Consider the following 24,839-nt stretch of genomic DNA (forward strand, 5'->3'; position numbering starts at 1 on the left):
CAGACCTCTCCTGCAATAAAGAAAGGGGAAGGAAGCAGTCTGCAAGCCAACTCTGCGAAACAAAGCAACGAGAGCTGGCTACCAGCTGCCACCTCCCTGCCGAACCCAAACTCATAAAGTTTGATTCAAGGGGTTACAATACCTCCTATTCTGAGTCCCTCCTGCCCCATTCTCCAGCCTTAGTAAATTACCCAATAAGCAGCAAGGACCTGTCCTTATTGTGCAGTTAAACGGTATTTGCCCAGTAAATCCTGAGCAGAGTACTAACGGTGATATATAGTAACTAATTACGGACATGAATTCTCTCCCCAAGACACCGAGTGGTACCAGATATTGTTACATTTCGGGGAGGAGGTGTGAAAGCTGCTCTGTTCTCTCCAGTGAAGCCGTGAGTAACTCTCCTATTAGAGGAGTCGGCCCCTCCAGGGGGAACTCCAGGCTGGAAACAGAGACGTCCTGGGAGAGACTTCTCCCAGGAAGACTCCCATCCGCTGCCCCCAATCCCGTGCCCAGTAGAAGGCTGGGCACCAACTGGTCCTCCTTGGGTCACCTTTACAACAGAGAAGACGCTCTGCATCACAGCGGCTGTTTCAAAGGCCCAGAGCTCCAGCCATGTAGGGAATGGAAGTCATTCCTCACACGGCCCTGGATTGAGCTAAGAAAGCTATTTCAGGGGGTCACCTATGCAAAGGGCTTCTGAACAAGGATGCAGCAGGGTGGCCCGTGCCTCTGCCTGGGTGTGGATGACTTTTGCCCTAGACTGTCGCTTACGGAGCCGATCTCAGGCCCAGGGGTTCCCCGGGAGGATCAGAGGTTTCTTGGCTGATTGTTGTCTGCAGGTGGGACAGGGCCTGTGGCCAGCAGCAAGAAGCAGATGTCCCGTCCGCTTCCTGTGTGTTTTGGGAGCACAGCTGGGGGCAGCTGGAGGACACAGTAGCCAGCCTCTGCTTTCTGAAGAGGAAACCACACAGCTCAAACACTCTCTGGGCTTACCGGGGACTGTCTAGTAAACAAAGGCCCATAACTCGGGTCAGATGGTTCAGATACCAGCCTCCAGCGCACACGGTGACCTTGGGTGGGTTTCTTAACCTCTCTGAGCTTCCGTTTCCTAATCCATAAAGTGGGATTGATTCTCTCAACCCCTCGGGATTACTGATGTGAAAATAGCTTGCCTGCAATTGAGGTTACTGCTTCCAAGGAGTAGCCCATCCCACCCCATCCTTCTGCAACGCCTGGGCTCAGTGACCCAGCCTCAGCCTCCTGGAAAGGAAGACAAGCCCTCAGCCCATCTGGCACCCCCCAGCAGCCTGCACACTCCCTCGCCTTCCTCTCAAGGTACTTCCAGCACAAAATCTCTCCCTTACCAACATCTCCACTTCAAACAATCAAAACAAAGACAGGGCAGTAATTGCAAGTTAGTTTTATTTTGTTTCCTTTGCTGCTGCATTCTCAGGGTTGATGCAAATAATCTGAGCCCTTCCCAGGGCCACTGTTAGGTGGTGACAGGAGAGGCCATGTGACACAGAAGAGGGCCGGCATGGGGCATACACTTGCATTAGGACCTCGGCTTGTCATCGCTTTGAACCTCGACATTCAAGTGTCTACATCAGAACTGATGATAGAATCTTCTTGACAGGGCGTCAGGGGAGTAGGTTAAGTAAAATAATGTAAGTGAAGAGCTTTGTGATGTATACAGCATACACAAGAGTTAGTTGTGGTTAATATCCTAGAGCAGCCAGAAGACAAGACCCAGAATCCCAGGGCTGTGAGAAGAAGAATCGCCTTTTTAATTAGACACATATATAGTCAGCTCTCAGTTATCTGTTGGCAAATATCCCCATTCCTGGCAAATGCTCTCACGAAGATGCTTAATGAAGTCCTCTGTTAACATTTCACAGCTTCTTATTTTTTTCTTATTTGCATGCAGCCCAAAGGGAATGAAAGTCCTTTAAAGGCAAAATCAGCTAAGATCTCCATCCCCTCCTGAAGAAAGTGTGAGCCATAAGGACAGCAAGCTGGGGAGGGTGAGTGGATGAGTACCAGGGGTGATGTTTTCCACCCAGCTGAGCAGGAGGCCGGAGGGAGCTTCATCGCTGGGTTTTTGTGGCTTTTCATAAGTATTAAAAATTCCCAGAACATCAAACACATCCATATTCAAACATGAACACCAAAATGCATTCCAACGTTGAAAATAAACGTTACTTAGGATTATTCATTATTTTGAAATGTGCATCATTTTGGATTATTCACAACCTTGCTCCTCTCCATTAACAAAGATCATGAAGAGTGGGTTGTCAAAACTACAATGAGGTACCAACTCACATCAGTCAGAATGGCCATCCTTAAAAAGTCTACAAATAACAAAGGCTGGAGAGGGCGTGGAGAAAAGGGAGCCCTCCTACACTGTTGGTGGGGATGTAAATTGGTGCAGCCACTGTGGAGAACAATACGGAGGTTCCTCAGAAAACTAAAAATAGAATTACCATACGGTCCAGCAATCCCACTCCTGGGCATGTATCTGGACAAAACTATAATGCAAAAAGATACACGCACCCCTATGTTCACAGCAGCACTATTCACAATAGTCAAGACATGGAAACAACCTAAATGTCCATCCACAGAGGAATGTATAAAGAAGACGTGGTATATATGCACAATGGAATACTACTCAGCCATAAAAAAGGAACAAAATAATGCCATTTGCAGCAACATGGATGCAACTAGAGATTATCATACTAAGTGAAGGAAGTCAGAAAGATAAAGGCAAATACAATATGATATCACTTATTGTGGAATCTAAAATATGACACAAACGAACCTATCTACAAAGCAGCAACAGACTCATAGACATAGAGAACAGACTTGTGGTTGCCAAGGGCGAGGTGGGTGGCGGGGGGTCGGGGGAGGGATGGGCTGGGATTTGGGGGTTAGTAGATGCAAACTATTACATATAGAATGGATAGACAAGAAGGTCCTACTGTACAGCTCAGGGAACTCTATACACTGTCCTGGGATAAACCATAATGGAAAAGAATGTATATTTATATATGTACAACTGAGTCACTTTGCTGTACAGCAGAAATTAACACAACATTGTAAATCAACTCTACTTCAATTTAAAAACACAAGAAGAGTGGATGGTATCTGGGCTCTAAGAGAGGAGAAATTCAGGACATTGCCCTGAGATGATCTGCTTCCAATCAGGAAGGTCTTCAGCAGCCACGAGAAGATTCTTCCATAAACACCAGGCCTGAGTTGCTGTCCCTGATGCAGCGCTAGTGAGTGACCCAGAAGTAACCCGTGCTTCAAGGCCAGGCTGCCTCAGCCACAGTGTCCCCTGGATCCCCAGGCCTGCTTTGCACCTGTCAGTGGGACACAGCAATGTTACCCTTCCTGGAACACCTGGAGACCAGCAAAACTGCCCAGGTCCTTCTGATTCCGGGAGCATTTAACAGAGGGACCTTGGGGTCCACTGCAGAGGGCCAAGGGGCCAGACTCTGTCCTTCCATCTCCACCCCAGTTCTGTCTCCAACCACGTTATACACCGAGGTTCCACACAAGATTCCATCAACAAAAGGGTATATGCACTAAAAAAAGTGTGGGAGCTTCTGACCTCATCCAGTATCTTCACTGTGCAGCTGAGAAAACCACGGGATGCTCAGAGACAGACAGCAGCTTGACCAAGGCCACACAGGGACAGAGCCAAGACAGGAAAGAATGCCGTCCCTCTGAGCCTGGGCTGTTTGCATACAACAGTGCTTCTCAGATGTGGACCAAAAACCACCTGGGAAGCTGTGAAAATCCAGATTCCTTGGCCCAGCTCAGACCCACCATCTTGAAATTTCTGGCTTGAAGCCCAGGAAACTGTATTTTTAGCAAGTTCCCCAGGTGATTCTCATGCATACAGAAGTTTTAGAACAACCCGCAACTGGCAAGGCCTATACCAGCATAAAAATGATTTTTTTAAGATGTTTGTTTTTTAAAAAATGATTTAGGGGCTTCCCTGGTGGCGCAGTGGTTAAGAATCCGCCTGCCAGTGCAGGGGACATGGGTTCGAGCCCTGGTCCGGGAAGATCCCACATGCCGCGGAGCAACTAAGCCCGTGAGCCACAATTACTGAGCCTGCGCTCTAGAGGCCATGAGCTACACCTACTGAGCCCGCGCACCTAGAGCCCATGCTCCACAACAAGAGAAACCACCGCAATGAGAAGCCCACGCAATTCAATGAAGAGTAGCCCCCGCTCGCCACAACTAGAGGAAGCCAGCGCACAGCAACAAAGACCCAACACAGCCAAAAATAAATAAAAATAAAAATAAATTTTAAAAAGTGATTTAGATCATAGATATTCCCCAAATAGACCAAATGGTCTTAGGAGATTTGCTTTTACTTCCTTGTGCCTCAGTTTTATTTTTTTGGGCCTTAGGCCCTCCCCCAAAATAAGACTTTGGATAAATCAGAACACAGAACATTAGGGCTGAAAGGGGGTACCTAAGGGACTGACTTCTAGTCTAAACCCTGCATTTACAGATGGGAGTTGAGTCTCAGAGATGGGAAGGGTCAGGCCCAAGAGCACACAGCTAAGAGGTGGCAGACGCAGCACCAAACTGGTACCTTCTGGGCCTGGGTGCTCACGGCTTCCTATGTCCAGACAGCATCTCTTATAAAAGAGAACAAGACTTGCTGGACTTCCTAGGGTCCGAGATCCATGGCCCCGCCTCCAGCCTAACCCGCTGGTTCCCAAGCTGCTGTACTCTAAGCGGGCACCATAGGAGCTCTGTCTGCCTGTAACTGACGCCTACAGCTACCTCTCAGGCTAATGACAGTCCATCACCGCTCTTCAGCCCCACTTTCTTTATTTCATGCTGCCCCCTACCCTCCCCCAACAATGGTTCAGTGAGCACATATTCCGATCCCGAAGACACAAGAGCCCGAGACTCAGAGAAATAAGGGGGCTTAGCCTGGGCCCCTGGCCAGCCAGCAGCAGGCCTGAGATGACCTCCAGCGTCCTAGCCTTCAGAGGCTGCCCGAGTGTCTCCCATCTCTACCCTCCCCCATCGCCACCACCAAAGCCCACACTGCTCTGCCCTTCCCATCTCGGTCAGACTCCAGGATGACCGCAGGCAGGGATGGATGGGCTCCTTCACAGGCACCGACGCGCCAGTATTTCCAGCAGCCCTTATCAGTGTCTTCTTGGCATCCAGAACTTGGCTGAATGGATGGAGGATCACCTCTCCCAGCCACTAATGAACTCAGGGCAGGCTCGGGCTGGGGCTACAGGCTGATAATCAGGAGGCGAAGGATTTATAGTGCCTTTGGAGTCACCTGCCTCGGCCAGCCCCATTGTTTTTCATTAGAGCCCCACGCTGTCCTGGATAACCTTGGCAGACTGCGTGTCCTAGGGAGAGCCGTGTGAGGTTGGGAGGACCACAGGCTGCCCGGCTGCCCCAGCTCAGGCAAGGAACGAGGTGGGAGAACGCGCCCTCAGTACTTCTGCCCCTCATCCAGCCCTGGGAAGAGTAGTCACTCTCTCCCGTGTAAGCCCCAATAAAAATTCAGCACAATTTTTGGAACGTTCATGATATTGGCAAGCTTCCTCTCACCTGTGTTTCAGAGTCAAGGCTACCAACAGCTGCAGATGGCAATGCTGGGGTTGAAAGCCCCTCTCCCAGCAGAGGTCCAGGGGGAACAGACAACGGAGAGAAGGCTTGTCTTCCACCCCTGCCTATTCTTCTGGCTTCTCTGTATTTCCAATTCTGGTCCAAAGGAAGGAGATTGACCTCTTTCCATCCCAACAGGGCTCTAAGCCTGTGCAAACCTTGACAGGAGTTAGACGTGCCACCCGAGGCAGTTGCCCTCAGTACTCCCAGCCTAGAGCAACCGCGTCCCTCTTAGTCACATCAACACCTATAACTTTCCAGATTTGCAGATGAGTTCTCAGGTCAACACCCAATGAGAGGACACATCGTGAAAACACTTCTCCCACTGCCTGAGCCATAGTGACGCTCAGTAAGTGTGAGTGAATCCCACCTTCTTCCGCCAGACCCAAGGATCCAACTACAACCAGGGCGTCTTCTCTCTTCTCCTGAGCGATTCCGGGCCCCTCTCCACAACTGAGCTCACTGCCCTCCCCCAAACCTGCTTCTTCCCTTGAGACAGCAGTGGTTCCAGCAGTCACCCATTCACCCCGTTCTGCAGGTCAGGGAGAGAGGGGCCTTTAGCCCTCCATCCTCCTCGTCCCACGTCAAGTGCTATCAGTTCTACCTCCGTTGGCTCCTAAATCCATTTCCTTCTTTCCGTGGCTGCAGCTTCAGCCTGAGCCCTTATGAGCAAAATCCTCCTGATAGTCTTCCTGCCTTCAGTTTATCCTTCTTCATCCTCCCTCCTCACCGTGGCCACTGTCATCATTCTCAAACTCAGACCTGAGCCTGTGGGTCAAAACCAGTAATGATTTCTCATCAGTGCAAACTTCTTAGCGTGCATTCCAGGGCCTGCGCAGCTGGACCTACCACGTTCTCTCGATACACACCCTACATGCACAGAGGCCACGCGCCCGTCACACCAGGCTCGCGGTGAGAGGGCACGCAGGACCCTGTGCGCTTTCCTCAAAGTGTCCTGTTCATTCTCACAAACAACCCAACAGGCATGATTACCATCCTATGGGGAAACTGACGTTCAGAGTAACTAAGAAATTTGCCCAGGGACGCACAGCTGTAACAGCAGAGCCAGAGATCACGCCCTAGACCGTGTGGCATCCGTGCTTTTATTCCCTGAACGCGTTCTGACCGCCTCGCTTTCCTTACGCCGTCCGCATCCCAGGGAACGTTGCCTCCTTGCCCTCACCTTGCTTACCCTTCCAGGCCATTTCCGAAGCCAGCCCTTTGGCAACTCCTTTCCCCATTCTCCCAGAAGGAAAAATCTTTCTTCCTTGGGACTTTCTTTTTTTATTATTATTATATAAGTTTCAGGGGAACACATAGTGATTCACAATTTTTTTATTATTATTAGTTAATTTATGTATTTATTTATTTTTGGCCGCACTGGGTCTTCGTTGCTGCAAGTGGGCTTTCTCTAGTTGCGGCGAGCAGGGGCTACTCTACGTTGCCGTGCACGGGCTTCTCATTGCAGTGGCTTCTCTTGTTTCGGAGCACGGGCTCTAGGCATGCAGGTCTCAGTAGTTGTAGCACGTGGGCTCAGTAGTGTGGCTCGCGGGCTCTAGAGCGCAGGCTCAGTAGTTGTGGTGCACAGGCTTAGTTGCTCCACGGCATGTGGGATCTTCCCGGACCAGGGCTCGAACCCGTGTCCCCTGCCTTGGCAGGCAGATTCTTAACCACTGGGCCACCAGGGAAGCCCTAGTGATTCACAATTTTTAAAGGTTATACTCCATTTATAATTATTAAAAAATATTGGCTATATCCTCTGTGTTGTAGAATACATCCTTGCAGCTTATTTATCTTATCCACAGTAGTTTGCACCTCTTAATCCCCTACCCCTCTCTTGCCCCTCCCCCCTTTTCTCTCCCTACTGGTAACCAGTAGTTTGTTCTCTGTATCTGTGAGTCTGTTTCTGGTTTGTGATATTCTTAGGACTTTATACCTTACTTGGGGCACCTTTTATTTTAGTTCCCTGTGCACATACTTGTCGCCTCCAGACGCTAAGCTCCTTGTCGTGCAAAATACATCAGTCCCTCGTCTGCATCCCCACACCTGGCCAGGGGTCTTGGAGATTGATGGGGTGGGACCTGCCCCTGTGTGTGGCCAATGGCACATCGCTGGTACCATTACACCCCATAATGATCAGTTTTATTATTAGTCAGGGGGCTAGGACATAACCCCATAACCCCCAATCCCACTCCCCTGCGTAGGTCACAACAGGGCATTCCAGAAATTCCCCAAAACTCATTCTCCTGCATTAAGAGCTGGCCCTGTGCTGAGCCACAGGACAGCAGCAGAAGTCAAGACTTGGGCCTCCAGGCACGATCTGAGCCATCCTGCCCTGGTCCTTTCCCACCCGCCTGGCATTGTTGGTGTCAGCTGAGCGCTGAGCTGGCTCCTGCCTCCCCTCCCTTCCACCCATCTGTTCGCTTCTTGGACCCTGTGCAGCTTCCCTTAATCTCATAAGAGGCAATTTGCGTGCTCCGGGCTGGGAAAAACCTGGCAACAAATAATCCCCGGTACAAGTATTCTTAAGCCTTCCCCAATTGGTCACTAATAGCAGAGCAGATGGTGACATTTGCGCCTTTTCTGCATGGCTGACCAGGTAGCTCCGGGAGGCTGAAGCCGGTAAAGGCAGGGCTGCAGGAGGCTCAAATGCTCACCTCTCTCACCTGCATGACTCATGGGAAGAAGCAGATTCTAATCGGTCCAACTTCAGATTTGCAAAGCCTCCTTTCCCATCCCTGGGACCCCTCGTGGCTCCAGTTTTAATAGCCCTGGGCTCAGGAAAACTCACGAATAGTGATGAAAATTAGAACATACCATTATGAAACACCTTGTGTGTGCCCAGATCATTTACACATGTGGCCCCTCAGCCTCACGGCAGCTTTGCAAAGTAGGTGTGTCACCCCCATTTTACAAATGGGGAAACTGAGGCTCAGAGTGGGTGAGGAATGTGCCCCACATCCTGCTGCCAGTGACAGGGCTGGAGTTCCTTCCCAGGCCTGCCTGGGTCTGTGTTTTTTCCACTGTCCAGGACCCAGGCCCTGGCAGGTGACCCGTTAGGTACTCAAACTGCGTCCCTGAGGTTACCTGTCACTCACACCTTTGCTTGTAGTTTCCCTCCCACAGGAGGACATCTTTCTTCCATCACATCCCCGTACCCTGATTCCTCCTCCAGGAAGCCCCTCTGTTTCTTCTCCCCACCCCTATGCTTGCAGCAGGCCTTTCTTTTTTTAAAAAAAAAGTTTTATTCACTTTTTTTTTTTTTTTTTTTTTGGCCGTGTTGGGTCTTCGTTTCTGTGCGAGGGCTTTCTCTAGTTGCGGCAAGCGGGGGCCACTCTTCATCGCGGTGCGCGGGCCTCTCACTATCATGGCCTCTCTTGTTGCGGAGCACAGGCTCCAGACGCGCAGGCTCAGTAATTGTGGCTCACAGGCCTAGTTGCTCCGCGGCATGTGGGATCTTCCCAGACCAGGGCTTGAACCCGTGTCCCCTGCATTAGCAGGCAGATTCTCAACCACTGCGCCACCAGGGAAGCCCGCAGGCCTTTCTTAAAGCCCAAAAGAACTTTATGTGACCTCTTTATGAGACTCATCACCTTCTCCCTCACGGTCTAGGAACTTGGGTCAAGTGCGGCCGTGCACAGACTCTCAGTAAGTTTCACCGAATGTCCTGGGAGTTGCAGCAAGCAGGACTTCAGCCGGGCTGCCCCCGCATTCAGGAACAGGCGTGGCACTGGTGCTCCCCAGGGCATCAGAGAAGTCCTTACTCCACCTGCTCCTGGACCCCTGGGCATCCTCGGGGCGTCACTCGGCCTCTCCCTCCTTGCCGTTCCCTCCCCGCTGAAGGAGCAAGTGAGGGCGGCGGTGCACCGGGCTCCGTAAAAGCCAGGCAAGCTTACCAGGCGGCCCTGACATTCCTGTCCAGGTCTGGCTGGGATTAACCCTAAGGGCAGTGGGCACCTCCCCTCCGCCTGCTACTGGAGCAAAGCCCTGGCCAAAGTGCCCAGAGAGACGGGAGGAGGAGGGTGAGCTCACTCCACACCATCTCCCGAGGGGGGCTGCAGGGGATATGGGGACATCTGCACCCCCGCTCCCCGCATCGGGCTTCGGTGCAGAGTTTGCCCCGAGGCTGTCTCTCCTGTTACACTAACTAACCCCACGCCCCTTGCTCTCTGCACTAGTGCGTGCGGACCCCACAGAGAGCTGCCTCTCATCCCAGCATGGGACCACCTGACCACCAGATCAGTGACTGGGGAGAGGCACAAACACATATGCCTGTAGGGGTTGCAACAGACTTACGACGCCGCAGTACCAGAATGTGTCCCCAGGAGATCTGGTGTTGACAATTATCAGAGGCAGGGATGGGTGAGCGCCATGGTCCCTCTGAGCCCGGCAGGGAGGACCCTGGCCACCATGGGTGTGGCTCACTGGGCCCTCTTCCTGCCTGTTCTACACACACACACACATAGACACACACACACACACACACACACACACACACACACACACACACACACACACACACACGCACAGCCAGAGTCAGGCCGCAGCACCACGAGCTCCTGGAAACTTAAAGCCTTAAAGATTGTCCAGACCACAGTCCATTCCAGGGGTCTCCAGTGACCCTGACAGCAGAGGGAGGCCTTGGCCTTCTCAGCCTACATTTTAGTCCCAGAAAAAATTCCACCACGCCCCGCCCCCACAAAATTCTAAACCAGAGGCTTTCAAAGATTCTGAAAGAATAAGAAGAGTTTGTTCAAGCAAACCTTTAAGTGGTTGACAAGGAATAGAAGCAGAAAAGTCTGGCTGGAGAAGGGGTGAGGCCTAGAAGTCAATTCATTCAGCCCCACAGACACGCATGCGTGCGCGCGCGCGCGCGCGCGCGCACACACACACACACACACACACACACACACACACACACACACACGCGTGCATACACCATGGCAGCCAGGCCCCTGGAGCGCGGCTGTAAAGGCATCACTCAGGGTGATCTGGCCCTTATCACCTCAGCCAGCAAAGTGCCTCTTCCCTCCCCAGGAAGTAACTGGGAATTGGGCGGGGGGACCTCAGATCGGGGGCCAGAGGTGTGTGACCTCATAGAGACTCACGGGGACTCCAGCGTTTTACATGTTTTCCTGGAAGACAGTGGGGACCACCCCGCGCCCGATGGTGATGGTCTCTCCATGCTAAGCTGTGCTGCGAAGCCCCAGAAAGAGACTGAGGCGAGGGGCTGGGCGGTCAGGGCCGGCAGGGGCGGCCCCTTGGCCCCTTCGGAGAGCCTGGTGGGCTGATGGAGACGAGGGAGAGAGCGGGGGATGGGGCGCTTTGGAGAACAGTCTAGAGAAGGCACGAGAGAGGTGCTGAGCAGAAAGCAGAGGGCAGGGAGCGCCGGCAGCAGGACAGGGCAGCAGGGCTGCAGGAGGGGAGACCCCAGGATGTGCTGGTGCGGGGGGTGGGGGACCTGAGCCCTCCAGGGGCTTCTCCCGCCGCCCCCTCCCCCGCCCTGGGCCAGGCTGCACCCGCACCTGTCCCTCCCAGCGCTGGGGAGATGAGGTTCTTCCCCCCACCTGCTGCCACCCCTGCGCCTCCTCCCCCTCGCCAACCGTCAGTGCCCGCCTCCATCCCCATCCTGACTCAGAGCCCGCCCGCGGGGCGCAGGTGCGCAGCTCGTCAAGATGGGGCTCGTCAGAGCCATGCCTCCTCCTCGTCCTTCCAACTGGAAGCAGCCCCCGCTTCCCGAGGTTTGGAGAGAAGGCTCCAAAGGCCCCACCTGTTCAGACTTCTGCCTCTGCCGCTGCCCCTCACCTGCTGCCTCACTCTTGCCTGCTCACCCCTAATCCTGACTCAGCAAACCTTGAGGGGGTCACATTCCCTTTCTGGGCTCAGTGGGGAGACGCAGACTCCCTCCCCTGCCCCCGTGCTGTAGAGGTCTGTTGCAGAGGTGGTGAGAAGCTCTCTTGGCCTGGGCAGGACACGGCAGCCTGGGCATGCCGGGTGACACGCAGGCCGGGGCAGTCACCTCAGAGGCTCTGAAATGGCCCCGGGACCACAGTTCTGCAGGGCCCTTCCCTTCCTGGGACAGCACCATCCTCCCAGGAAGGGAACAGGAAAGATGGCCTGCACCCACCTCCAGGGTCACCTCCCCTCCCTCTAACCCACCAAACGTGTGAGAGCGCCAGATGCGTTTCCACCCGGCCCTCTCCTTTAACATCTCCTCGAGACTTTTCAGTTCTGGCCAAGGACGAGGGGAAGGAGGTCTCAGGGGGGTTCTATGAGCTCCCCGAAGCTGAGGTCTAGTAAAGGACCTCAGGATGAGGCCCTGAAACAGGACTGCTGGGCCTGCTGCCCCTTCTCCACCACGCAGCACTCTGGGTCCCTGTACAGCCTCATGTTCCCGTGGGTCTCGTGTGGTACCCATTTCATAGGACTGACTATGGAGAGAATTCAATCAGATAACCTCTTAACACATGGTTTACATTCAATGAAAGTCAGTTATTACTAATTCTATAATAATAAAAACCTTGTGAATAATATATAACTAGTTATATAATAATATTTATATAACAGTATTATATTAATAATGACCAGCTGTATAACAGTAAGTACCAATAAATACTATACCTCCTTTCTTCTGAACACCCACCCCCATGGTGGCCAGCACTGGAGTCCACTCTGAACCTTAACTCCGCTGGGAGGAGGCTATGTAAACTTAGGGAAGAACCAAGAAAGCGCTTTTTCTCCAAAGATCCTCTGCCTCTCTTTAGATGGTCTGAGGGAGCTGCTCGGTCGGTGGGACGAGTACTTGTTTGAGAATCAAAATCCAGGTTCCAGGCCCTTAACTCAATAGCCAATGTGGGAGAGTGGAAAGAAAACAGGGTTTGCAACCAGAGACACTTTCGTTTAAATTACACGTGGGCCCACGGTGTGACCTTGAACTACACCTGGGCCCACGGTGTGACCTTGAACTACACCAGGGCCCACGGTGTGACCTTGAAGTATACCTGGGTCCACTGTGTGACCCTGGGCATGTCACTTCATCTCTAGGAGCCTCAGTTCATCTGCAAACTGTGGGTAATGACCGCTAACTAGCACTATAGTTATATCCTCCATGAATAACTCAGTTATTTCTGTCTGGTAAAGCCTGACTCCTCGGGACGCTGCCCCTGTGCCTTTATTTCTCACCTCACTCCTCCTGTGTGGTGTGCTCAGTACAATATCTTTCTAATCAGTCGTTTATAATGTAAAAAGCATCTTTCTGCAGTGACCACAGATCTCGGGAGACAAAGCAGAGTAGGTAAGCTTCCTGGGCCACAGGCGAATTAAACCTAGGCGCTAAGAGCACCAGATGGAAAGGTAGCGGTGTCCCTGCGCTCAAAGGGTTTACCCTCTAGTTCTTACTTGCTTTTGTTTCTTTGGCATCTAACATACAGTAGGTGCTCAATAAAGGATTGAAGACATTAAGGGAGATGGGAAGGAGGAAAAGGGGTCAGCGGGGAGGAGGAGAGAGAGAGAAGACCCCCTCCTGGTGACGGGAGCTCTAGAGGTACAAGCGAAGGTCAAGGGCTGAGCACTCAGCCTTCAATGACGGGCAGAGCTGGTCGGGGGGCCTGAAAGAGGGGCGAGTTCCAGGAGGGCGGAGCAGTGAGGACTGGGGCCGGGAACCTCAGTGGAGAGCCAGCCCAGGGTTGCCACTGCTGAGCGTCCAGGGAGCAGGGCGGGGTGGATTGTGGAGACGCTTGTAATGCAGGCTGGAAGGTCAGGAACCCTCCTGCAGACAGCGGAGAGCCACACCCCCTGTAAAGGGAGAGAACATGAGATAAGTGGTGATTTAGGAAGAAAAATTCAGCGCAGTACTTAAAAGGATTCATAGTCTGTTGAAAGAACCCCAGTTGAGATGATGAGGGCCTGGGCTTGGATGGTAGCTGCAGGAATGGAGAGGAAAGGGTGGATCTGAGAGATATGAAGGGGGTAGGCTGGGCCAGACTCGGTGATGGTGACAGGTACATGTGCCATGGAATACTATTCAGCCATAAAAAAGAGTGAAATAATGCCATTTGCAGCAACATGGATGGACTTACAGATTATCATACTAAGTGAAGTAAGTCAGACAGAGAAAGACAAATATCAAGTGATATCGCTTATATGTAGAATCTAAAAAGTACATGATACAAATGAACTTATTTACTAAACAGAAACAGACCCACAGACATAGAAAACAAACTTGAGGTTACCAAAGGGGAAGGGGGGAGAGCAATAAATTAGGAGTTTGGGATTAACATATACACACCACTAAATATAAAGTAGATAAACACTAAATATAAAGTAGATAAACACTAAATATAAAGTAGATAAACACTAAAAATAAAATAGATAAACAATAAGGACCTACTACATAGCACAGGGAACTATATTCAATATCTTGTTATAACCTATAATAGAAAAGAATCTGAAAAACAATATATAAATATATATAAAACTGAATCACTTTGCTGTACACCTGAAACTAACACAACATTGTAAATCAACTATACTTCAATAAAAATAAATAAATAAACAAAAATAAAGCATGAGAAGGGAGGTCACACGGGCTGCCGGGCTTCACACCAGGAGAACGTCTTTGGAGAAAATGGGAAACTGAAGCAGAAACCTGGGATGGTGTTGAGTCCACGAGGAGAGCAGGACACTGGCTGAGGCAGCACACACTGCGCTCAGATCAGAGCTGCCGGATGTGGGGAGCCCAGACGTGATCACCTGGAGGGATGGACCAGGTCGCATTCACCCACTTCTCACCAGACAGTGCAGTTTCTGCCTCCTGGCAGGTCTCAATAAGTGTGTGCTGAATAAACAAAGGTTCTCAAGGGGCTTCCTGTCTACGCAGTATACTGCCCAGCAGGTTATAGAAAATGATCATTTGCCTTTCACCTCTCTGGACTGGAAAGCAGGAAGTGAGGGAACCGGTGAGGAGATTCTTTGGACAAGAACCTGCCCCCGTGGTTGCACGCCGCACCCCCAAGAGCTCCTGAGCCTAAAGAGGAGGGCTCGGGGCCTGTTCCACTAGGCCATCCCTCCACCTCCTCTCCATCCTCTCGCACTGCAACCTTCATCTCCTCTAGAAGTGACACCTGACTTAGGTTCTGCTTGAGAAAGCATCTCATTGATTCAAAAGAGAAAAGTGTTCTTAGTGGCTTGTATTTAATGCACAAAAATTTAAAGTATGCTGGGGACTTCCCTGGTGGCCCAGTGGTTAGGACTCCATGCTTCCCCTGCAGGGGGTACAGGTTCAATCCCTGTCGGGGAACTAAGATTCCACATGCCACCAGGTGCGGCCAAAACAAAAACAAAAAAAAAATCGTCAGAGCACTAACTACGCCCTCCCCCCAAATAATTTGCCAATCATGTCCTTTGCGGCAGCTTTTTGAGACTATCCTGTGTACCTGTATCCCTCCAGAAACATTCTTTCCATAGAAAAGCCAAGGGGATCCAAACAAACAAAATGTGAAAGCCGAAAACTCTCTCTGAAGCCTGCTAGGATGGGTCGGGAGACTCTGGTCCCCTCGAGGCCGGCTCCTACTTCCCTGCCCCTCAGGCTCCCTTCCGGCAGCCCCTACCCCAACTCCTGGCTCCGAGACAGCCTCCAAGGTGAAATCGTGACCTCCACGCCTGCTTCTGACACCCTCTCCTCCCAGCCCCTCCAGAGCCCGGTTTCCATGGTGACAGCCCCTCTTCTCCTGGGGCACTGCCACACCCGTCACCCTTGGGCTTCTCACCCTTGGCCCTGCCCGCACCTTGGCCTGGGGATGCTTCCTGCACTCCAGCTCTCCGGGCACCCTCACCAACACCAAGAGGAAGCGGGATTGGGAGCGGGGGAGACCAGGCCAGTTCCCACCGCAGGCCTCCCTATTCCTGGGCATTCTGGGGGCTCAGGCTCTACTGCTGAGGGCCAGCTCACCCCAACCCCCCAGCTGTCAGCTGACAACCCGATACTTCTCTCTGATCACACAATCTTTGGCAGCTATTGCTGCTATCTTGACACTGTCCTTGCAAGGAAGGTGCTGAGATAGAAGAATGCACTGTGAAATCATCATGAGGGCCTGGAGAAGGAGCCTGGGAGAGGACCGGTCTCCCACGCACTCGTCCTCTCTGCATCCCAGCCTCTCCCGCCCCTCTTTCTCCTCCTCTTCTCCCTGCTGCCTTCTCTCCATCTCTCTCCTCCTCTCCCCTCCTGCTCTCCTCACTCCCCTCCCTCTCTCGCTCCTTCTCCGGTCTCTCCCTCCCTTTCTCCTCTCATCTCTTCCCTCCTTCTCTCTCTTGTTTTGGTGCCAGAAACAGTCTAATTACAACAGGGAACTTGAAGAGACAGAAAGGAAGAAAAAAAAAACAAAAAACCACCCCACCACACATAGCTGATGATAATGTCCTATGAAATCTAATTTATAAAGCTCAAATCAGAATAAAAAGTGTTACTCTCACAATTCAGGGCCGATTTGATTTTTAATGAGATTCCTCAGAGACCCAGCCAAGATCTCATCAGGTTGAAAACTCAGCTACCTTCCCACCTGCCACAAACTCTCCAGTGTGGACCTCTGTCTCTCCTCCACTGCCATCCCCAGCGCCCCTTGGAGCCACACGCCAGTGGCTCCCTTCTTAGGGCCATCTGCTGCTGACAGCTTGGCCCTAACCGTGGTCCAAGCCTGGGGCTCTGTGCCCCCAAGTTGGACAGCAGCCGGTGTCCAGGACCTCTGTGGCCACCTCTGACTCTCTCCAGGTGGAGGATCTGCAGAGCAGGGGGTAGGAAAGAATACAGGCTTAGACGTCATGAACCCCAGGTCAAACCCCACTCATTAGCTGTGTGACCTTGGGCAGGTCACTTTGCCTCTCTGATCTGGGTGTCTTTGCTATAAAATGGGAATAGTCCTGCTCTGAAGTGTAATTACATGGTTACAGGAGGGACAGCATGGGAAGCACAGATGGCACTGTGGGCCGGGAGCTCAGTGGACGTCAATGTCCCATGTCCTGTTGTCCATTCAGCTGTGGCCTCCCAGGGAACATGGGTCACATCACCCCCCTTCTTCAGCAATCCCTCCAGGATAAGGCGTAGGGACCTGCATGCAGTAGATGAGAACATGGTCCTTAGAGCCAGAAAGTCTTGGATTCGCTGCCCTGGTCCTGCCGCTAGATGCTCCCTGGACAATTTAGTTAACCTCTAAGGCTCAGTGTGCTGAGTCCCTGTGAAAAGGGGTTAATAAGGCTCCACACAAGTGTTGTGGGGATGTGACAGCCACAGAGAAGGCCCACAGGGCACATGGTGAGTCATTAACACGCGCAGCTCCTGTTACTATTTTTTTTACCTCCTAGGGCCTCATTTCCTCATCTGAAAAATGGGGATAAAAATAGTACCTGCCTCATAGATTGTTATGAGGATGAAAATATTAACAGGCTAATATTTTTAAATCTCAGAACAATGCCTGGCATACTGTACCCAATGTGGGTGTCTCTGTTTAATAAAATATGAACTGCCTACCTTAGATGGTTCAGGGAGGTGTGTATGGGCAGGTGTGGGTTCACACTGATGATTTGCTCCCAGTGACAGAGGGGCTGGTGCAGGGTCTGCTGCAGAAAAGAAAGGGACAGGAGACGATTACCTGCTCACTCAACCCCACCATCCCTCACACTACACCACCCCTCATCCCGCCAAATTTGGCCCTAGTCCCATCCTGGGAGCCACTAAAACGATGATATTATTGATATTTCTTGGATTCTCAGGTTTAACCAAAGCACACCACGCCCTATGCCTGTTGCCTTCTTGAAGCACACCCCGCCCCCCCCAGAGTGCTTCCAACTGGGGGTCTCTCTCCTGCCTCTGCCCCCTTGTGGAAGTAGGCGCCAGGAAGTGGCATTAAGGGGAAAGAGGAATAACACGTGCCAAGTGCAGCAGCACATGGTCCGTTTTGGGGGCTGGAGGATGGCTGGACCACAGCGTGAGTGTGCTGGGGATTGATGGGCAGGGAGCCTGCAGCCGGGGCCAGCTCCTGCAAGCAGGGGATGGAGCTGGGGGCAGTGAAGAAGCCACTGCTGGGCCCCAGGCAGGTAGGGAGGCGCTCTGGAGGTCCTTGTCCCCCAGGGCAGCCTGGGCTCTGCTTCCATAGCTCGAGGGGAAGCCCTTCCGGCAAGTAACTGACCGTTGCACTTGTTTCCTTCCTAGGTCAAGTGTACTCCTTCAGCCAGCAGCCCCAGGACCAGGCTGTGGTGTCGGGGCAGCCGGTGACACTGCTATGCGCCATCCCTGAATACGATGGCTTCGTTCTGTGGATCAAAGACGGCTTGGCTCTGGGCGTGGGCAGGGACCTCTCAAGTGAGTACCCCCGGACCTCCCCAGGAAGGCCTAGAACCCACCCCTGCCCTACCCACCCACCCCCCCCTCCTAGGGAACCCCATCTTCCTAGGCATTTGGGGATTAAATCTCAGCTTTCATTGCAGATCCCACAGGCAGAGGCAGGCGAGGCAGGCCCTGGGTCCAGGATGCATAGGACTTTGAGGGCCCCTCTGACTTCTGGTGATGAATTACGAGTAAACCCTCAATTCTGGCGGTCAGTCCTAAACTTAACACAGTGTTGCCCTGGAGGGTCCATTCCAAAGTCAAACATGATTCACATAAAGTCAGTTTTCCAGAAGTAAAGTGTCCCTTTTCCTTGGTCCAAAACGTAATCCCCACTTAAGTCACAACCTTGTTCTTCCCTCCTTCCATCCATTAAAGGGAGCCAAGTAGATTGAAAACGCCAAGAAACCTGGTTGGGTTTAGGGGTCGCCATGTGATGGGGAGAAAAGAAAACAAGTGTTTAAAATAAATTCCAAGCCTCTCTCAGCCCACCACCCAGGCTGGCATTCAGCAGAGACGCGCTGGTGGGCTCCCATGCTGTTGACGGCTGGCGTCTGTGCTGCCTATGTGGTGGCCACGCCCCGTCACCTGTTAACTATTGTAAATGTCAACCCTTAAGCCCATACAGACGTTTTTCCAATCCATCCTCTCCCCTGGGAGAAAAAAGAATGAAATCATCCTCCTGGTCACTCACCCATCAGCCATTATTATTCTGCCCTGAGGAGGGTAGGCATGTGGCTGTTTGCTAACTTAGCATAAACCGCAAAATGCAGAACGAAGAATGTGGGTATCCCTGTGGTTGGGGAGTGTCTGGGGGTGGAGAAGGAGAGAAAAATATGTATTCAACGGAGAAGTAGCTTTGCCTCTCTCATGGTGTTCAGCTGCAGGAAAATAAAAATCGAAGTGCACTCAGGAACATGATGGTTGGGAAATTAATATTTTAAAATGTGAGTTATGTCTTGCCAAAAATGTGTATTGAAACATTATAGCGATGGTCAATAGCATCACAGGGTTTGAGTGCTGCAGCCCAGCTGAGCTTGGATAAAATACACAATCACATCTCCAAAATATACTGTGCTGCCATAAAATTGAAGTATTGTGGGAACCAGCCAATTTCAGGGACTCTGAACCCCCTTACCCCAGAGGAACTGGGGGAATAATACGATCTTCCCAAACCGAGTCCTTCACGCTCCATGAGGCTCTGAGCTGGCCCAGCACTGTTGCTGGTTAAGGAAGCTCTCTGGGTTCCTGGTCAGTGGTTTTCAGCTTCCATCAGGGACTGGGGGACTTGTTGGGTCGGTGAAGAGGAAGCCCCAGGTCACCATGGAGGGTTCATAGAGTGGTCATCGCTGCATGGGTAATTGACCCTCTGGCATCCACTTCCATGAATGGCTTTCTGGGATCCAGCATTGGGTCCTGCTAAGTGCTGGAGGGCAATGGGATCTGATGAACTGGGGTCCGTTTCCTCTCCAACTTGACTCCATCGATAGAAAGAAGGTCAGCCCTCTCCTTGCAGAGCCAATAAACTCAAACTCTTGGTAACGTGTTTTCTCTGTATTTGATCACTTGTCCCAAAATAGCATCATGACAATAATGACAAATATATGCTCAATAAACACTGTTTGCTTGCCTGATAAGAACGTGAGTGTAATAGATCTCAATTCAGTTCAGGAAGTATTTGCCGAGCACCTAACACTGTGGGGGAACTGGGGCCCGTGTTATGGGGTTTCAGCCTGCTACAGCTCTGCCCTCTTCTATTTTAAATGTGTAGCCCCATCCAGTCTACCAGAAATGATGCCTTAACTGAAGACCTTACTATCTTTCTGGTCACCAAAGCTGGAAAAAAACAGTCGAAGGAAGTGATTTATAAATACACTCCCTCATACTGATGGAACATTTTTCTTCTAAGAAGCTCAAATACTTCTCAGACATTATCTCATAAATCTACAATCATCCACGGGTAGAAAAAGAAGGCTTTTCCCCTTTGTTTGGCAGGTAAATAGAATCACAGCTGAGAAAGAAATTGATTCAAACAAATACCCAATCCCAATGCATGGGACCCTGGCTCGTAACCCCAAAAGCCCTTATACCCTGTCTGCTCTCCCTCCTCAAAACAGGGACCTCTTTGGCTACCCTACGTCATTGTTATGTTCATTTAAACTAGCATTTATAGACTACTTACTGAATGCCAGGCACTTTACATAGATTATCCTGTCTGATCTTCACCGTAACTCTGTGAGGTACTAGCATTGTCCCCACTTTACTGACAAGGAAATGGAAAGGCAAAGAAGTTAAAGTAACTGACCCAAGACAACAGTGCTAGGCAGTGATAGAGCTGACATTGGAACCCAGGCAATTTGTCTGTAGAACCCAGACTCCCAATAACTTTGCCTCCCCTGGGAGTAGCAAGAGAGAGCATTGATGCTGTGGAAGGAGCTAGAACTTCCCCAGAATCTGTGCTTCTGGGCCTGTGCTTTCCGAAGATGCTGTCAGTCCTTGGGATAGCATCACAGCTCGCTGCCTAATTATGCAAATACAAACAAACCCATCACTGATGTTTTCAGCAGTTTATGAGAGCGGAAGCCTGCTGTTGACGGCTTGCAAGTCAACAAAAACACAAGCTCCGGCCAAGATGCCTGCAGGAGACCAGGGGCTAATCACAGGACAGTGGGATCCAGAGGCTGGGCTGGAGGGGCTAGGGGCAGTGCGCCAGCACCCACTTCCAGCCCCTCACCCGGCCCCAGGGAGAGCCAACTTAACTTAGCCGGGCTCCTTCCCAAAGCCCAGCAGAGGGCAGGAAGGGCGGGCAGGGGGGCGGCCGGGCTCTTGGGGGTACAGCTGATGGCCTTGTAGCATCTCCGGCCAGGCCTGAACAGCTGTGCAGGGCAGGACCACTTGATGGCATGATGGGGACAATGCTAGTCGTGAAAACGTGAGCCTGAAAGTCTCAGCCACACAGGATGCACCCCAAAAACATACTGGGGAGTCTGGTGGAGGATCACAGCTACCTCCACTGACCAGAAATGGGTGCTGCTTAACAGCCCACCCCCAGGGAGCCCTGCCCCACCTCTGGAAGACCCTTAGGTTATGGGGGGTAAAAGGGGCCTAAGAGTGCCAACACTTCATCCAGAGTAGAAATCTCCTCTGCAGTATTCCTGACAGGCGATCATCCCATGTATGCTTGAATACAGCCAGTGACGGGGACCTCACTACCACCTCTGGCAGCCCAGATTTTTGTGGGACACCAGTAAATTGTTAACAATATTCTAAAGTATTTCACCATGTTCATTCTGACCCTTGGTCCTAATGCTGTCCTTGGGAGCTACATGAACACATCTAACCCCCACTAAGAGACTTGGAAATATTTGAAGAGAGCTATGGCACGTCCCTCTGTCTCTGCTTCTGTCTCTTAAGCACTAGTCTTCTCTTTAAAAGGCCAAATGTGCCCAATTCCCTCCTCCTATGGCACGTTTCTGAGAACTCACTCTGCCCTAGCGAAGGCCCTTCAGAAAGAGGAGCAGTGTGGGGCTGCTGGAGGGTGGATGGGCCTCTGAGGGGAGGAAGGACCCTGTAAGGCACTGGTGGGGGGAAAGCAGAGCTCTGGGAAGAGGACTGATGGAAAACAGGTCCTGCTGGGAGAAACTAAGGAGGTCGAGGGTCCAAGACCCGGGAGAGAGAGGCTCTGCCCATCCCGGCAGCCACAACTCATGTTGGCATTTATATTCAACCCGCAGAGCATAGGAAAGCTGCTTAATGATTTATCATTCTCAAGCTTTTATTTATCTGTTATTCATTGCCCATGGTGTAAGAGGCCCCAAATTTTTAAGTATCCCGAGTGCCTCCTAAGTGTTTAATCAGGCCCTGGGGTTCAGGGGGTCGTAGTAGGAATGACCAGAAAAGAGCCACTTACAGTTCCAAGTGACCAGAAGTTCCTGGGAACTGGTGGGTGGGCCTCGGTTTCTACTTCCTATCCATCCTGAAACGAAAGTTTTCCCCAAAGTGACTCTTGATCCTTTTCCCAGTTTTTTTTTTCCTTCTTCTCTCTCCTTCTGACTCTGTCTTCTCGGTTTGTACATCTCAGCATGGGTCTCTCTGTCTCTCTGTGTGTCTCCTTATTAGGATGCATGTCTGCTTTGCAAACCACAGTGCCGAGCGCGCTGCTTTCCAGGGTGACAGCCCCACTGTGTCTGTCCACACTTAGCACCCCTATCTCTGCTCTCTCCTTCCCGCTCTAATAATAGCTTCCCCAACATTCCTAAACTTAAAACCTACAGTACCCTTGTACACACACACACACACACACACACATACACACACACACACACAAACACACACACGCTGCCCCAGCCCCCCGGGGAAACTCTCTTTTGTGCTCCTTATACTGAGATCAGGGCCCTGTGCAGTCACCTCCTGCTCTGCCAGCCCCTAAGACCAGCCCCGGATCGGGTGTCCCCCCGGTCCCCCGCTGTGCCTGTCTGTCATGCCCGGCTCCTCCACCCCCGCCCCAGCCCTCCTGATATGCCTGCCGTCTCCACAGGTTACCCACAGTACCTGGTGGTAGGGAACCACCTGTCAGGGGAACATCACCTGAAGATCCTGCGGGCAGAGCTGCAAGACGATGCCGTGTACGAGTGCCAGGCCATCCAGGCCGCCATCCGGTCCCGCCCCGCACGCCTCACCGTCCTAGGTAAGAACCGTCCGTACGCTGGGCTGAGGATGCTGTGGGAAGCACCCTGGGCTCAGCTCCGGAAGCCAGGGGCCAGACTGGAGGGGCCTCCCCACTGGACAAAGCCCCCCGGTGTTGTCCCACTGGGCTCTGACCACTGCTGCCCCACTGTGTCAGTCCCTCCCCACCCAAAGGGGGAAAATGAAAGTTCCTGCCCTGGACATCAGAAGGCCAGCACCAGCTGACCTCTGACTTTGCCCAACCCCAGTGTGTTTGACTGCCACTTAGGGAGTTAAAAGGGGCTCCTGGGTGCTTAGTTATTGAATCAGGAAGCATGTTCTGCACGTGCGATCCATGTGAGGTCCTGTGCTCGGTGACGGAGATCCAGAGAAGAAGGGGACACATCCTCGAGCCCCTTCTTTCTGAATTGTCCTCCCCTGGTGCTGACAAAGCCCCATCTAACCCCCTCCCGTCAGACTCAGCATGGAGCTCAGTTCTCTCCATGACTTCAGCATCCATAGCGACCACCCTGACCCTGCTCCTTGCCCCCTTTGCTGCTCCCTGGGAATCCTGGCTCTCAGGTCCCGGGCTGGCTACATCATCCCCAGAAAAAGTCATTTCAGGTTCTTATGCTCAATCACACCTTTACCCCTCGGTCGTTCTCCATCGTGGCTTCCCAGGAGCCCAGCATCCCTGGGACATCCTCCTGAAGGGGTCCCCACTCCTTGACTCGGGCACACCTGCCGGAGACCAGGGGACGGGCTCGTCTACCCCTCCAGCTGCCTCGTCCCAGCTTAGAGTTCAGCCCCTGTCAGCTGCCTCCTCCGGCCGGATGTTAGCCAGGAGCCAGGCCCTCGGGGAGCCACGCCGGCACATAAGTAATAACAGCTCACATTCGCAAAGCGCTACACAGCAGCCCTCTCAGCACCTCCACTTATGTTACCGCGCCTGTTCCGACGCCGGCCTGCGGGGCAGGGACTGTGGCCCCGGCTGAGGGTCTGAGGCTCAGAGAAGCAAAGGGCACGCGTGGGGGATGGCACACAGGCAGCCAGAAGAGGGAAGTCCCTCCCACCCCCGCCTCCTGCAGCCGGTGTGAAGTTTGACAACAGGGTCAGCAGCTGGGGTCCTGCCTCCTTGCCACCGGCTGCTCAGAGATGAAATATTTACAAGGGTGTCAGGTTATCTTCAGATCTACACGGCCAGCACACGGGGTAGACTGTCTCAAGCACAGGAGCAGACTGACCCTGGAGGACCACTTACCCAGCTCGGAGCTTGGCTTCTTGAGACGGGAAGGAGGAACTGGGGGCCAACCTCAGAAACCCCCTTCCACCTCTGAGTTTCCCCCCACCTGCGATGGAAGGAGTGAGAAAAATAAACCTGCTCTGGAGGGTCAGTAAGTTGGGATTGACCAGGAAGTGGGCCTCCTGGGTTAGAGGGAGAGGCTGCCACCTTCATCTCTCCTGAGATGTGGCTAAAATGGGACCCGGTCTATAATCGCTGTGGGGATTGAGGGAGGAGAGGGGAGGATTTAGTGTCTAATATATTTTCTGATCTTTAAGGATTGCAAAGGGCCATATAGATTTGCGAAGTGGAATTGTAGGATCTTCATCTCCAGAGGTTATTTAGCACCGCCCCTGCCCTTGTACCCCTTCTAGAGGGTCCCAGAGATGCTAAAATGAGAGGAACCTGAGCAGCGCGCACTCCTGACTTCACGCAGGACCGAAAGCAGATGGAGACTCCTCTGGTTCTTAAGTTCACGTCCTGGTATCAGAGCTTCAGCCTGGTCATACCCAGCCAGTCACAGCCTCCTTTCCTCTCTACTATCTCAGTTAGGTGACAAAGTCCACACATTATCCCAAAAGTTTTACAGATAAGGAAGTTGAGGCTCAGAGAGGCAAAGGCTCTCATGGGAGGTCACACAGCTTATTTAGCCCTCAAAATAGACCCCAGATTTTCCAACTCCAAACCACTTATGTTACCTCGCCTGTTCCGACGCCGGCCTGTGGGATGGGGATTGTGGCCCCAAATGAGGGTCTGAGGCTCAGAGAAGCAAAGTGTGCTCTCTGCCCGGTCTCCACATCCCTAAATGCCAGGAGGATTGCCTTTGTCTGGCTGGTTAAGAGCCAGGCTTCTGAGAGC

At 52.2% G+C, this 24,839-nt stretch overlaps 1 protein-coding gene across 4 annotated transcripts in view; it reads left to right on the forward strand.

Moving 5' to 3' along the window:
* Positions 1 to 24,839, forward strand: part of KIRREL3 (kirre like nephrin family adhesion molecule 3) — a 555,536-nt gene that overhangs the window by 446,267 nt on the left and 84,430 nt on the right. For all 4 annotated transcript variants that reach the window (XM_082476257.1, XM_082476258.1, XM_082476260.1 and 1 more), the window contains 2 exons: positions 17,861 to 18,010; positions 22,572 to 22,721. In XM_082476257.1, the coding sequence (XP_082332383.1) occupies positions 17,861 to 18,010; positions 22,572 to 22,721 (300 nt within the window). The remainder of the gene's footprint in view (positions 1 to 17,860; positions 18,011 to 22,571; positions 22,722 to 24,839) is intronic.

Source organism: Balaenoptera physalus, assembly GCF_965194825.1.
Source record: "Balaenoptera physalus genome assembly, chromosome: 10".
NCBI classification, from domain to species: Eukaryota; Metazoa; Chordata; class Mammalia; order Artiodactyla; family Balaenopteridae; genus Balaenoptera; species Balaenoptera physalus.